Source organism: Anastrepha obliqua, chromosome 2, assembly GCF_027943255.1.
Source record: "Anastrepha obliqua isolate idAnaObli1 chromosome 2, idAnaObli1_1.0, whole genome shotgun sequence".
Lineage (NCBI taxonomy): Eukaryota > Metazoa > Arthropoda > Insecta > Diptera > Tephritidae > Anastrepha > Anastrepha obliqua.
In genome coordinates, this window is record NC_072893.1 from 97,846,342 (window position 1) to 97,862,866 (window position 16,525).

The following is a 16,525-nucleotide window of genomic DNA, read 5'->3' on the forward strand; positions in this document are numbered from 1 at the left end:
CAAAAGTTTAAATTCGATCTGTCTGTTCATTCGACTAGCCAATTCAAGGATATTCCTGTTTGTTTTTTAGGTTAAAGAGTGCAATTTATTCAAGCGGAAAGGTAAAAAGTTAAATCAAATCCCCGTGAGTTGTTCGCATGTCTATTCAATTGAGCTCTATTGCTTGATTCGATATGTTTTCACTACCAGAGTACAGTTACAGCCACTATGAAAGAACAGAATGCTTGACGAAGATCAAATACTATCTTGTGAAGGGTGAACGCACAACATATTTCATAAACCTTTTAAGAATTAGAGAGCATGTTAATCGCAGAGATCTTTCTAGTTTTAGCATCCAGTTTAATGCTTTCAGACGCACATTGTATCTAAGAAATATAGCACAAATGTTATAAGATCTGGAGACACATCAGGAATAATTGGTAAAATCTCATTATCAAATTCAATACAAGTTTTAAAACCATATTCTCGAAAGTGCTTTTTCTTCGTCGCCAAACCTGTGAAATGTTGAGTTATTTTATCAATATTTTTCCCATATATCAATATATATTCATATTAAATCGGACGTATATTATTATGTAGATGTAAGCGATTACAATAAAGACAAACAAATACGGTGCTACAGATGCGATAGACAAATTTACCATACCTGGTCGATGCAAGCCATTGTGGTGTATGGGAGCGCTCAAACAGATGCTGTACGCTCGGGTAAAAAACTATGCAATTAAACGCACGACAATTTAAACTTGGAACCCTTTACAAATTTCGATACTTAAAAAAAACTATTATTTATTATCAAAATTGTTACCATCCAACAGGAATGCGAGTTAAGATAGTACTTATATATATGTGCGTTAGGCCGGGTCGATTTGTCGGGAGGCAAAAAAATCGCCCACTGCTCTGTGAAAATCATATTTTAGGGATCAAAATAAGAAACTTTGGCGAAGGAACCATACCTCTAAAACGAATTCTGATGTCCCCAATTTGGGTCGAACTTTTTAGTTTCTTTTCTCATGTAAAGGCCAAAAATGGTGATATTTTGAAATTATGGGTAACTAGTTAATTCAGAAGACTTTGGTGGACCTCCACCTCCAATATGAATTCTGGTCCCATTTATTCTTGTAGGAAAACATTCGCGGACACAGAATTTGATTGAAAGATCTCCACCTGGGCAATAATTGGTTAATGAAGCCATTGATAGGCTATTATGGACTCCTGCTTTCAATCCTGCTATCCAGTATCATCATCTTCAAGCTTAATACAAAAATGTTGAGTCCTTCGACGAGAAATAATATTAAGATTTCGTAGTGATTTCTTTCATGAATTATATGTTTGTAAAGTTTGTTGAAAAGTAATTTTTTAGCATCGATTTATGACGGAATCATTGAGAAGGTTTGAGGATACCTATACAAATGTATGTTATTTCAGTTCCATGATGGTACAGAGGAGCCCACTTAGACTTGTAGATCCATTGTGATTCCACTGGTTTTAGTTAAATCCCATTTCTAATTCGAAATGTGGTGAAACCACCTCGTCTCTCTACTAAACTTTGAAATATTGTGGATGGCTGCATATTCTAAGTCTGTCAAACATTCAAATAAGTAAAAGTTGAGACCAGGTGTCGCGTTATGGCAGAGAAAGAGTTCAACGCTCTCCATCTCTTCATCCTTCCTGCAGCTGCATTTCCCATTAGACAGTACTCGGTGATGATTTCAACAACTGTACTAATGGAAGAGGAACCCAGTTTTGTGTTCATTCCTTCTAGCCTAGAGCAGTTATTTTACAGGTGGGATCCGTAGTCCATCTACTCAACAGTGTAGTTCCACCTGCGTTTTCAACCCAGAGCTTGTTCGAAATAAAGGGATGCCCATATACTGAATAGAATTGAATGATTTGGAATCAGTCCCACTCATATCCAGCTCATCCGCAATGAATTTCATGTCTCCGTGTCCAGGGAGGCAGACAACGTTCATGACGTACCACTTTGCCAGTTTATTTAGAATTGAATTGCTAATTTGGATGAGGAGGAGAATGACACCAAGCCCATCAGTTGAATAAGTACGTATTACTCCAACAGACCAAACAATAGATTAGTACCGGAGCCTATTTGTTTAGCTTTTATCACTGCATTAAATGACCAGTATATCAATTTGGGTGATATTTTACCCAGAAGCTTTTGGCAGGCATAAAAAGCATTTATGGTATTATTTGTGTTTATCGTGAGATGAAAATTCCAGTTCAGTTTCTTGACCAGTGTTACGCCTAGATAATTTTCACCTCATTTGAGAGCTTCCTTTCCGCCCTGCCCAAGGTGGGTTCGTCAAATGAATTTTCTGCTTAGTTTCAGCGCTAATTGCAGTCTGGAGCAGCAGTGTTATCATGTCAGCCTATGATGAGACGATCGTTATACTCTCATTGAATGGTCGCGGTAGTTGAGTGGGTTTGTGCGTGTTTACCATCCGATTGGTTCTAAATTAGATACCCACAGTCAACATAACAACTGTTTTCTATTAACCGTTAGCCCTCAGCTGCAAGTTTTTCAAGTGCTTCTCTGTCATGGAAAGGGTTCTTATAAGTACCGTCGACCATTCGGAGACAGCATACAGCTTATGGCCACGTTACATCTGACACTATTACACGCTCACCACAAATCAGAAAATATATGCGCCATTTGCATATACAGGCTTATACATACTCGTACATATAATTTGCATTTATTCTTTATATTCGTCTTTATTTCACTTGTACTCGCTTATTGTTTGTAAATTTTCTGTTTACTATTTTCTCGCCGCTGAGTTCGCTGGTATTTTTATTAGCAAATAAACTATTTGCGTGCGTTTAGTCTGAAAATAGTGTCCTTAAGTAGGAAATAAAGTTCATACGCCCGCAAAGTGACGACGGATTAATGTAATGTGGGAGGCGACTGGGGAAGATTTATATATTTATATATATATATTTTACATTTAAGAAGAAAGTGAAAAATATACATTCTGTCAAAAAAGTATCGAGAACAGTTCCTTTAATAAACGCGCATTACATGTTACATTTTTTGCTCAAATGTTGGTACAACTGTCCAATATAGTTTCGCAGAGTAACAGCATGATCCGTCAATTAGCTTGTTTTTGGCATTTAATTATATCAGTCAACTGCAGGTGTGCTCTGCAATTTTCACTATGGATACAAATATCGAACAAAGAATTTGTCTTAAATTTTGTGTTTTGAACCCGCTGTTTATTCATAGTTAAACAACTTTTTAGGTTGTAGAATAGTTCGCACTAAACTATTGTAGCATGTGACGGAACGCCACAAGGTGGCGTTCTATCGCCACTTCTCTGGTTACTCGCAGCTAATGAGTTATTAACGAAATTTGAAGGCACTGCATCTAATTAGTCGGCAACTTATTAGTCGGAAAAGAGTTATTCTTCTCTAGAAATGTATTTTAATACTATGTTAACCATCGGTGAAAGATCAAAACGAAGAAAAAGTTCGGAAGAAAAGTTCTGCCGTTCGGAGTCGACTTAAAACTGTAGGTCCCTCCATTTGTGGAACAACATCAAGACGCACACCACAAATAGGAGGAGGAGCTCGGCCAAACACCCAAAAAAGGGCGTACGCGCCTATTATATATATATATATATATAAATATATATTAGGCCGGGTCGATTTGTGGGGAGGCAAAAAAATCGCCCATTGGTCTGTGAAAATCATATTCTAGGGATCAAAATAAGAAACTTTGGCGAAGGAACCATACCTCTAAAACGAATTCTGATGTCCCCCAATTTGAGTCGAACTTTTTAGTTTCTTTTCTCATGTAAAGGCCAAAAATGGTGATATTTTGAAATGATTGCATGTGGAACCCCCCAGGGAAGTTCCAGGGGTTGTGCCACTGGCATGGGGGGCGGTCATACATTTGGACTCGATTGAAGCACTCTAAATGGATCAAAGGTATGGTTTCTTCGGCAAAGCTTCTTATTTTGATCCCTTGAATACGATTCTCACAGAGCAATGATCGATTTTTAAATCGACCAGCCCTAATATATATATATGATTATAGTCTAGAAATACTACAACGAAATCTAAATTCGCGTGGCTTGCTATCCTGTATTAAAAAATAGTACCGGTTATGAAATTCACTCGTAAAAACATCTCAACGAGTAATCATGATAACAAATTTGTGCAGTGAAAAGAACCTACTCATTTACTTAAAAAACGTGCGAAATTTTAAAGGTGTTAATTTAAATTCTCATTTATAATTGCACAAGAAAATACACTCTAATTAAAATTAAAAACCAACAAAGCGAATAATATAATCAAGACGGTGTCAACGAAATGCTCCAACGGCTATGATTGCCACACTTTTCATCTTCTTTGCATTTATACGTGCGTTCCCTTGGCGGAGACGACGGCCACGTCCAATAACACTCCCACCATCAAGTCTACCACAGCCACCATCCGCCCCACAAACAACAACAGGTCAAACACAATCCCACCCATCACCAACAAAGATTGTTACAACAGCACCCAACGAATACAGTGCAAAACCGCCATTAACAACGCTCACAAACGGCAGCGCAGTGGCGAGTGAGCAACACGGCATCGCACTCAGCAGCAACACTTATGATGACGCAAAAACGGTAGCAACTTTTGATGAATTAGATAAAACTCCGCGACGTTCTTCGGTGCAGCAAATGCGTCGAAAATCCTCAAAATCAATAAAATATCATGAAGTTACTTTCAGTGGTAGTGTTGGGGGCGGTGAAAGTGATGATAACGAAAACGCAACACCACAGAAGATACGCAGTTCCCAACATAAACCGAATACTCAGCAGCATCCCCACCAACGACAGCGACAAACACAATTGTTGCAACATCAACAAACGCTAAGCACTTATTCGCGTCCCACCTCACCGGATAGTCACAGTTCTGCGTCGCATTATCGCTCGTTCAGCAGCGGTCACAGTGAGCGCACAGCAAACTCCACCGATTACGAAACTGCCAGCAGTGAGTTTTATAATAGCGCTAAGACGCGAACTGACGTAGCGCTAGAGAGTGATGGTGATGGGGGCGACAATACTATAAGTGTCAGTGGTGTCATTAATACGAACGGTCAACTACACCGGCGACGTTTTCCACCGCAACGCGCCGCAACTGTTGCCACTGATACGCTAGGCACTGACGACGAGGGCACTGCTACTGATGCTCACTATGAGGATGCTGAAGAGGCGGCGGATGATGATCATGATCCAGATTCATATGATCGTGAAACAGAGGAGTTCTATAGCAACATACAGGATGCTGTTGGCCCACCGGGTACGCGCAGTAAACGATCATCGCTTTTCTCTCGCTCTGATTCCTCGGCTACTACGACTTCGTCCAGTGGTGGTGGTACCTTTACAGGCGGTAAGCGGCGATCTACCGCTTCGATCTTATCGTCTTCAATGTGCTCTGACGTGATACCAATCGATCGTCGAAGTTCAACGGCTACCGAGTATAGTATACGATCAGCGTCGGGACAGCGGCGCTCGAGTGGCCGCATACGTCGTTACGTATCACGAATGACGATCGCCGGCGCGCGACGTCGCACCACCGGCAGGTAGTACCACAAAATTTTAATTTTCAATTTAAATAGGTCTCGTTATTTTAATACTAAGCACACAAATACTGATTTGGATTTCAAGACCCAACTATATTTAACTTTTATATTTGTCTATTCCAATAGTCCTCTATTTTATGAAATAAGTGAAAGTTGTATAAAATGACTCACGCAATTCAACTTAACAGTAAAAGACGGTTACAGTGCACCAAAAGTGCGATTAAATTGTTGAAGTCATTCAGAATACAATTTATTTTGATTACATATATACTATTACATACATACATACACGTACGAGCATAATGAAGCATGTAAACACTTCAGACATCGACCAGCACTCTTGGCGTTCGGTTATGATTTTTTTTTCTCGCAGTCTAGTGATTATAATCTGAGTTCAACGCAGTGTTTTTATTTTTTATTTTCTAATTATTCGTCTCTTTCCGTGTCACCTTGCGGACTTCGGTAAGAAATACTGCCTCCCCCTCTCGGGGATAAGCGGTTTGCTTTGCTTTCGGCAAGCCCTCAACGCAAAAGAAAGAAAGCACAAACAATTACTAAGGAGTTGTTTCCAGCACTGCCGGCAGTGATTAAAGAAAACCCCAAATACTTATTTGCAAGTGCACTCGATACATCCAAACCCCTTAGCAAATTTTCTTGCTTTGCTGTTCACAAGACACTTACAAATGTTAGTACCGATATTATAAACATTTTAGAGCTAAGAGACGGAAATTTACTTCTGTTTGTTAAAAATATGAATATAGCTAACAAATTTTTGCAAACAAAAGCCCTTCTTGGCATCTGCCCAGTTAAGTTTGAACTTCATAAGAACCTTAACTCTACTAAAGGCATTACATTTGCAACGTGTTTAAATAACGTCTCTGAAAGTGAAATAGTTGATAATTTGAAGGATCAATGAGTTACTTCTGTGTACAAGTTTCTTAAATTCGTTTACGGCAAATCCGCACCTTCTGAAGTCATTCTATTAACCTTAGATCTCCACCACTTGCCAGAGAAAATGGAAGTGTCATGGTATACAACAAAAGTAAGACAGTTCTATCCTAATCCCATGCGGTGCAAGAGTTGTCAACTACTTGGCCATACACTCAAACGATGCATAAAAACGCCTGTATGTGTAAATTGCTCACTTCACCCTCACGGCGATTTGTCATGCTCCCGCACTTTTTGGGCTAACTGCTCGAGTGGTAAATCATCCTCAAGCCGAGATTGCCCAAAATTCATCCAAATGAAGCAAATAATCTCAATTAAAACTGATAAAAAATGTACTATGCGCGAAGCTATAGCTCTACACAAACAACAAACTCCACCTCAATTAAATGAGAACTCGACTCCTTTCTCCAATATAATAAAGCAATCCGCAACCAACCAACAACAAAACATTATTTCAAACCAAACTAATTTCTCAAAATCAAATCAAATTAACAATAACAATAACGAAAATCCAACAAATAATTCAAATACTCCCACAACAAACAACAAAATATTAACAAATAGCCCAAGCACTATCGTTTCAGGCTACAACTCACTTGAAATGAACTCAGATGATAACCAAACACAACAAAGAATGGTAATCGATGACTTTCTCGCCCAAATTATTTCTATTCCACACGAATTCACCTCTTCTCTTTCTTCTCCTCCAACAAGCTCTTCAAATTTCGCTCTTAATCCTGACTCTTCTCAAGCTACTATCTCTGAAACAAACTCTATTATGGAGGTTTAAAAAATGAAGATATGTAGTACAATGGAATATTAATGGTATTCTCAACAACTATGTATTCAGTCTGTTGCTGTAGAAGTATATAGATATAGGTTTTAAAATTACAATTATTACATGTTACATTCCACCTGAGCAACACTTTAGTAGTACAGAAATCCGAAATTTAATAAATCTCTTTTTGGATCCTATCATCCTTCTGGGTGACTTTAATGGGTGGAGTAATCTTTGGGGGTCACCAACAACAAATAATAGAGGCAAAATAATCGAGGATGTCATCCTTGCAAAAAAATTAGTTGTTCTTAACCATGGTTTCCCTACACATTTTTCGACACATAGGAGCTTTTCGCATCCAGATATTTCTATTTCCTCTTCCTCGACAGCCCCAAAACTAGAATCCAAAAAGGTTGAGTGATCTACACAATAGTGATCACGACCCTATTATTACATCTCTCTCCATGCCACAAGTTTACAGAGTTAAACCTAAACCTAAATTTATAACAGAAAGAGCTGATTGGGGAACTTTCTGTTCTAACATAACACACCTATCAAGTAAAAAACCTGAATCAGCTAATGTCAAGAAAGAAGCTTTTACTATCAAGTCCCTCATAAGTTCAACAGCAAGTACTTCTATCCCACAGACTTACACCAAAAAGTTCTCTGCGAAACTTCCATATTGGTCAAATTTGCTCTTCTTCCTAGGAGAACTAAGCAATCTTTTTGGGCGGAGTACAAGCGAACTAGGTCTGACGAGAATCTTGTAAAATACAAAAAAGCCAACGCATGCTTCAGGCGCGAATTAAAAGCATCGAAAAGACAAGCTCTAGAAACTCTTACTGCCAGCATAACACGCTCGCTCCCCTAACCCAAAAAAGATCTGGTCAGATATAAAATACAGGGTAGGCCATTTAAAGCGGGCCCATCGGGCAACCCTATAACTTTTGACAGGAACGTCAGATCGACTAATGACATAGCGCGTTGGAAGCGTCAGTCCAAGACAATTTTTACCATGGAGCAGTACACTCCAAAAGAACGCGCTGAAATAATTCAGCTTTACATCCAAAATAACTTCTCAATTGTGAAAACTCAACGTGCGTTTAAAAAAAAAAATAAAGTTAAAAGTGCGCCATCCAAAAGCACTTTACAGCGTTTATACGAAAAATTTATTAACCACGGTAGTCTCAGCAATACCAGCCACGCATCCAGACAACGTACACGACGTTCTGCTGAAAATATCGAGGCTGTACGAGCCAGTGTTGAGGAGGCTCCGCGAACATCGAGTTATCGTCGTTCTCAGGAATTAGGCATCGCCAGGACAACACTCAGGCGCATGGAAGGCTACTGGTTCCAACAGGACGGGGCTACATGCCACACTTCACGCGCTACAATCGATTTTTTGAAGCCATTGTTCCCTGGAAGGTTGATTTCGAAAAATGGTGATTTTCCTTGGCCACCGAGATCACCAGATTTGACGCCACTGGACTTTTATTTGTGGGGTTATCTGAAATCCAAGGTATACATCAACAAGCCAAGGACTCTAACTCAACTTAAAAACAATATCCGACGCGAAATCGCCGCCATACCGGCCGAAATATTGGCCAAAACGATGGAAAACGCCGAAAAAAGGACACATTTGGCCATCAAGGCCAGAGGCAAACATTTGAAGGATATCATTTTCAAAAACTAGCTGGAACAAATCTCCTTGAATCAAAATAAATGATTTTTCATATCAACACAAAAAAAAATGTTTTTTTCAATGTTTTTTTTCAGAAACAAATGGGCCCGCTTTAAATGGCCTATCCTGTATCTTACTTCTTCCTGTCAGCGTAACCGCATACGTTTTACCTATACACTCGCCAGAAGGCCCAATATATTCCCCCAAGGAAATTGCCGACAAATTTGCAATAACTTGGTCAAACTATTCACATAGTTCAAACTTTCATCCGGATTTTAGCTGTAAAAAGTCAAGTATAGTACCAAAATGTTATCACAATCCCTCACCCTCCTACGAAGCTCCTTGTTGGGCTTGGCACTGCTTTGCTCAAGTGAATTGAAAGCGATTCAGGTGCAAAATTCTCGCAATTTCGAGAAATTAACCTACATACACACATATTTGTGATCTAAAGTTTACCTACATACATACATATCCAAATATGCTACTCGAAAGGATGATGGGGAAAATCTGTGGCGAGTCGAAGTATAGGATTTATGCATAACATTTATGAAATACGAGTACGAGTAAACCAACTTTATTTAGAGAAAGATAGGTGAAATATGAGAGGCTTGCTAAAGTTTAAATTGCCAATATTTATTAGCTTTACTCTTGCAAACATGCGCTTTTATTTACCTAATTATACGAATATGTATCGGGTGTTTTTTTAGCTGCACGAAAGATATTGATAGTTTGACAACTGGGAATAGCAAACAATGTGGGCAATAAGGTTCAGCATGTAATCATGAATCGTTTAACGCAAGAACAAATTTACTTTGAAAAAAAAATCTATTCGCGAAGCTCATAAACCACTGGCGGTCCTTATTTCTTACGAAAGTAGGAAGGAGCTGCCGTTACAGTAGATGACGAGCGCTATCAAGTCATGCTGACTGAATTTTTGTTTCCAAAAATTATTCAGTCAAACATCGATGTCATTTGGTTCCAACAAGACGCCGCAGCTTGCCATATGGAGCGTATTTCCAATACTCAAGCCACCATTGACACCATATGGCGAGATTTATTTAAAAAAGTTGTCAAAAATTGATCTGATAGAATGGACCATGTAACTCGTAGCCGCCGCAGGCAAATGCAAACAAATACATTCCATGAAATTATCTAACAGATTATAATAAAAAATCATTCCAACAATATTTCTCTTTTGTACTATCATTTCAAGCTCACAAGCTCTTAAAGAATCACCCCATATATATATGTAAAAAATTTGTGTATGATCTACATCATTTGATGTCGATCCTCTACTGACCTCAAAACTTTACAAACTGTTTTATGTAGCAGATTTTTCTAAACTGCATTATAAAAAATTAATATTTATTTATTTACTAGTAATATAACTATAAAAAGTAATCTTACAATTAAAAACAATAACAATAAAATAATTGCTTAGTAAATTGTAATGACAAATCAACACCAAATTAGGACCTTGTGAAATGTCCATACACAATTGTCAAACTGTTGTTGTGAACGACCGGCATGCAAGAAATTTTCAGTATCCGTTTTATACACTATCAAGTATCGCTGTTTACATTACTTTACATATGGCCTTGTTGAACTAATATTTAGTTTCCTACTCTCCGCAGCGATACCCCATAAAAGTGGCTTAAATGAATCAAAATGACGCTGTATATCAAATTCAGTATAACAAAATTATTTAAAACACACAAAGAAAAGTCCATATTTCAAGGAACGTAAGAGTTAATATTGGGTAGTCGAAAAAGTCTTTTCGTATTTCTAATCAAACTTCAACTCATTTTTTTATATTTATAATGAACTTTATTAAACCAAATATGTACCATTCTGGTCTACCACCTTTTACCATTTTTCTTCTAGAGACATTATTCCATCAGTGTAAAACTTTTGTGGTTTCTCGGCGAAAAACTGCGACAAGTAATTTTCACAGGCTTCTCTTGAAGCCAACTTTACTCCATTAAGGGAGTTCTGCATTGACCGAAACAAATGGTAGTCCGATGGTGCAAGGTCAGGGCTATATGGTGGATACATCAAAACTTCCCAGCCAAGCTCTCCCAGCTTTTGCCGAGTCATCAAAGATGTGTGTGGCCTAGCGTTGTCCTGATGGAAGACGACGCCCTTTCTGCTGATCAGTGCTGGCCGTTTTTTTTCGATTGCTTGCTTCAATCTCATCAGTTGTTGACAGTAAAGTGTAGAATCAATCGTTCGAGCAGGCTGGAGCAGCTCATAGTGGATGATTCCTTTCCAATCCCACCAAACACACAGCATAACCTTTCGAGGCGTCAATCCTGGTTTTTCGACCATTTGTTGAGTTTCATCACCCTTGCACCATGATCTTTTTCGCACATTATTGTCGTATTTGATCCACTTTTCGTCTCCTGTTACCATTCGCTTCGGAAATGGTACGATTTCATTCGTTTCAGCAAAGAATCGGAGATGTTAATTCGGTCCATTAAATTTTTCACAGACAATTCATGTGGTACCCAAACATCGAGCTTCTTTTTTTAACCAGCCTTTTTTAAATGGTTGAAAACCGTTTGATGATGAATGCTTAGTGCTTTGGCGATGTCATGGCAGCTTATGTGACGGTCCTGGTCAATATTTTCCGTAATTTCATCGACTTTTTCAACGATAGGTCGACCGAAGCGAGGTGCATCTTTCACATCGAAATTTCCAGAACGGAAGCGAGCGAACTATTGCTGTGCTACACGAACTGATACAGCATCGCCTCCGTAAACTTCACAAATTTCATTGGTAGCTTGCGTGGCATTCTTCTCTTTTTTATACAAAAATTTCAAAATATAGCGAATTTCTTCATTATTTTCACTCATTTTTGAACAGCTATAACTTTTTTTCAACTTCTCCGGATTTAATTTTTTTTTTGGTTAAGTGAAGCTTAAAATATCACCTTTCTAACACCATATGATATGACACAATATGATTGGTAGCACTGGAGATAGATGACTCCAACGACATCTATTGACAAAATACGAAAAGACTTTTTCGACTACCCAATATGTATCCAAACATTATCCTTACACCCAAAATCTGGTTATACAAATAAACAAACTAAGCATATTGACAAGAATATTTGCCAAATATTTTATTCGTGGCCGTTCTACTATGGTACTCTGCAATATTTGTTGCAACTAGAAATTTATGCATAGATAAAAATCAAAACTCCTTTACGCCGTGATCCCAGTGACTTCCCAATTACGTTCAACCTCGATTAACTTGCCATTGATTTGCAGATGAGATTTGAAGAAACACAGCTTTATTATGTTATTCTTCTGATGAAACTATAGTTGAAATTACGCTAAAAAAGTAAATAAATCGAAAATTTGGATTAGAAGGTTTTTTGGAGTACTTTGAGGCCACAAATAATACGGAAAATTTATTTCCAACTTTTCAGCACACCAGCTCCACTCACCTACGAACTATGTTCTTCCTGCCATATTTGATGACGTTTCATCAATTTCACACTCAATGGTTTAATTTGCTCGAATGCCTGCTGCAATGGTACTTCTTGCTCTGTTTTCGTAGTATGCTTGTCCGCACGCGTTACACGTCTAACCATTTGCATGGATATCTCCTTGCATGCTAAGCGAATATCATCGCCTGTGAAGTGCTCTGAGATGCGCACCAATAACTCCATTTGCTCCTTTGATACTGTCAGTGAAATGGGTAGTTGCTTGCCGATGAGTATTGCACGCTCCACGGGATTCGGTAACTGCACCAATAGTTTTTTCTCAAATCGTCTCAGGAAAGCATCATCGATATCCCAAGGCAAATTGCTACTGGCTAGTACAAAAACGCCACCCATTTGTTGTTCCATGCCATCCAACAATTGCAAAAGTTCGTTCTTAAAGCGCTTCGAGGACTCATGATCGCTAGGTCGATCCCGGCTCGAAGTCAAACCTTCGATCTCATCGAAAAATATGATTGAAGGCGAATACTTAACTGCCATGTGGAAGAGTATTCGCATTATTTTCTCCGACTCACCACGCCACTTCGACACCACCACGCTGCTTGTCACATTAAAGAACGTTACCTGTTGGCGCGTTTCGGCGTAGAGTATTTTTGCTAGCATTGTTTTGCCACTACCAGGTGGTCCATGCAATAGCACAGATTTCCACGGGCGCAAGCCATTTACAAATAGCTGTGGATACTTGAGTGGTGTTACCACCGCCTCCTTAACAATCTCCACCGCACTCGCATTGCCGCACATATCCGCCCAGCTGAGTTTTAGCACATCGCGCATTATTGTTGTCTTCACGAGGTCGGCTAAGTTCTGCCAATCCTGTTGGCTTAGCAACCCATCAGCGATAGTGAGATGTTCGATCTCCTGCAGACGTGTGAGCGTTTCATTACGATTATTCTCCCCATCACCATTCGTAGCTGCGACGGGAATTATAGTGCCACCAGCTTCTGCGCCTTCAACTCCTGCTTTTACCATCTCCACTTTCGTTACGATCAATTCTAAATCTCCGGGGATTGTTAAAGATTCAGCTGGTGGCATCTCGGTTTGCGCTGCATTTGTTGTTGCTGCCGTCAAACGACATTTCGATTTGGGTTTACGCTTCATATCGAGCTCCGTATTCACATTTGATTTGAGCTTTCGAACAATCTTTGGATACTTGCCAAATTTTAAATGATAATAACTAGCATATTCCAAATAAATAGAATCCAAATCGATGTTATCACAAAGTTCATATGTGTCGGCTGGCAGCCGCGCTTCGTTTTTCAAAGTCTCAGAGGTCTGGTGGAAACCGTAATCAGCAAGAAAACGTTCCGTGAGAAATAATAAGTTTCGGCGTCGTGCAGCAGCATTGCGTATATCATCCTCTCGTGACATTTTGTTAGTGACAAATAAATTTAAATTTACTGAGAATGTTGGAAAACTTTTTGGATATTTTCTATTTTACTTTGTGCGAATTGTGTGAAATTTCGTCAGTTTTATTTGTTTGCTCAGAGTATACTGTGGAAATTCGCTCATAACAGCTAAACAAAAATGAGTCAGCTTAGGAAAAAGTTAATACATATCACCAAGGTAATGTGAATAAACAAAAGGCTTTGGTAGCCGAGTGTAATTATGCATGACGGGCATTAGAGCCTATAAATACAGAAAAATATAGGAAAAGTATTTTCAAATAGCGGTCGCCTCTCGAAGAGTGCATTTCGACAATGAAATTAAATATTCGCCAGCTATTTCTCGGAAAAACATCAATACGAATATCGAGAATTGGGGCGAAATTTGGTATGAACGCCCGTCGGTAATGCATATGTATATATACCATATGCGCAACGCCATTTCTATTAAGTCCTAATAAATAGAAATAATTGTAAGTACATTGAGTTTGTTTTCCAAAAAATTTGCATTTTAGGAAATTATCTAATTTTGCCTTCATACACCTAAGTATGCACATCGCAAATTTTGTATTCAAAGAAACCCATCCCATCATTTTTAAAATTATCAAATTTTATTTTTAGTAATTTTAAAATCTAACGCAAAGCAAATAAAGAACCAATTAAATTCACGAAGAGGCCGAGCAATAGGTGCATTGGACAGGAAATGCATTTTGAATACTTGAGATAGAAAAGGTAAAATCTTCGCGAAGTTCTCGTCGGAATAAGAAAAAACATAAAAGGCAGTGATACAATCGACTTTCTGCCCTCGAAGGACTTTAATCTCTTCACCTTTTTAGCTCTTGATAGTAATCGAGATTCGAATAGCTTTAAGTGAGCGTAGAAAGCTTTATTTGTCGCGTTTACTCGCACGGTTATTGCTACAGTTATGTCAGTAGTAATGTTATTTATATATGTAAGTATAGGCCTAAGTATTTAACCTTGTCAACTGTCTCTATGTACTTTCCTTGTATTTCAATATGCGCATCATATCTTGTTTTCTTTGCAAAGTGCATAAATGTATTTCATTTTCTCTATGTTAACGCACAGACCTACTTCTAAGGCTGATTTCTTCAAACGTTTAAATAATTTCTTTATTTCGGGTTCATTCAAAGCAATCACGGCTATGAAATTCCTAATACTCGTATAGGTATTGTTTTTTTTTTTTTGCCACAAAACTTGCCCTTAAAACTAATACATTCAAATGGTTTTTGCTTTCCGTAAGTACAAATAATAAAATACCAGGATTTAATTAAAAAGAAATTTAAAGCACTTCCTGCTAGCTGCATTTATTCTTTGTTTCAACAAAAATAATGAAACCTCAAATTCTAACTCAAACGAAGGTAGATATTTAATAATAAAGTGAAACACCGTGACATTCAATTTTAATTAAAAATTTCTCCACATGAAATGAATTGCATCAATACATATGTAAATATAATAAAATATCGATAAAGTATGTTTCTTTACGCACCAAAAGGGAAAATGGCACATATGGCCATGCATCCCATCTACTCCACTTGTAGAGGTGGTGGATAAATGTACTTAAAGAAGCTTGAACAAAGATGCTCTGAATATGAGATATGGAAGATCGACTCTGGACTCTACTTAGTATTAACTTAAAGACAAACCGGTGAACATAATTCATTCGCTTTGTAGGAGCAAGCTGAGATCGAAAGCAAGAGGTCGATTTATAGTAATTGTGCATCGAAATGTAAAGTACCACAAAACTTCTTAAAAAGTATGAAATTTGTATGAATTTACTGAGATTTCCAAAACATATTTACGAGTTGTCGCGAGAATGCGAACAGCAGGCGGACCCGATAAAACGCACCTTAAATTTCTGGGGCACTAACTTTTCGAGAATGTAGACAAGTAAGAAAGAGAGTCTCTGCGGAAAGTTGTATGTCCTGAAATTCACAACTCGTCTTTGTAGTAGGTTTTTAATAGAATATTCTGTATATCATATTCTGACGTACACGAACGCATAACAGAAACTCACTCATCCTTTCAATATTACGCACGATTCGTTGAGAATCGGTCCCTATAATCAGAACTGGGATACCAAATGATTATGACTGCAAAAGTTCTCAGAATTTAAGAAAACTATATTAACTATGTTAATATAACCGTTCACAGGGATCGCAATTTTAAAAGCGTCGAATTTGCCATAACTGTAATCGTAACCTAAGCTTATTCGATGAACGATTACTTTGATTTTAGTCTGTTTTTTTTTTTTTTTTTTGTTTTGTTTTAAGAACAGCTGTAATGGATGCATATGATTACACAAAAGAGTCGAATTTTAACAATTTCAACCATTAGAGGAAAAAAATTTTAATTAAGAAAATTTCAGTTCTGAAATTATTGTAATCGAAGGCTTTAATGTTACGATGGCTATAACTGGATTTAAACTGTTTTAAATGCCTCCAAATATTTAGTTTTCATTCGTTGACTCAGCACACCCAAAAGTTCCTACAGATTACTTCTAATTGAGGTCGAAATATCGGCAAATAATTAATAGCACTAATTTAATTTGTTGCTTTATTATCAAACCGGTCTTGCGCTCATAAAATAAAAATACGACAACTATAATTGTAAT

The 16,525-nt window shown here is 37.9% G+C and overlaps 2 protein-coding genes across 8 annotated transcripts in view; one reads left to right on the forward strand and one right to left on the reverse strand.

The window, feature by feature from the left end:
* The window catches only part of LOC129237212 (cAMP-specific 3',5'-cyclic phosphodiesterase), a 197,292-nt gene that overhangs the window by 84,412 nt on the left and 96,355 nt on the right, over window positions 1–16,525 (forward strand). For 3 of the 7 annotated variants that reach the window (XM_054871738.1, XM_054871743.1, XM_054871744.1), the window contains exon 2: window positions 4,113–5,590. In XM_054871738.1, the coding sequence (XP_054727713.1) occupies window positions 4,341–5,590 (1,250 nt within the window). In that variant the 5' untranslated portion in view covers window positions 4,113–4,340. Of the gene's footprint in view, window positions 1–4,100; window positions 5,591–16,525 lie in introns of those variants that run through there. The other 4 variants (XM_054871739.1, XM_054871740.1, XM_054871741.1 and 1 more) reach the window with 4 other exon arrangements.
* LOC129237213 (katanin p60 ATPase-containing subunit A-like 2) lies at window positions 12,117–13,984 on the reverse strand. Its single transcript, XM_054871749.1, has 2 exons — window positions 12,452–13,984; window positions 12,117–12,337 (listed from the first exon to the last, which is right to left on the reverse strand). Exon 1 carries the CDS (start codon window positions 13,874–13,876, stop codon window positions 12,452–12,454), a length of 1,425 nt encoding a protein of 474 aa, XP_054727724.1. The 5' UTR covers window positions 13,877–13,984; the 3' UTR covers window positions 12,117–12,337.

What these genes read in the sequence shown, in the direction of transcription:
- LOC129237213 (XM_054871749.1), bottom strand. Translation starts at nt 13,876, where the DNA reads ATGTCACGAGAGGATGATATACGCAATGCTGCTGCACGACGCCGAAAC.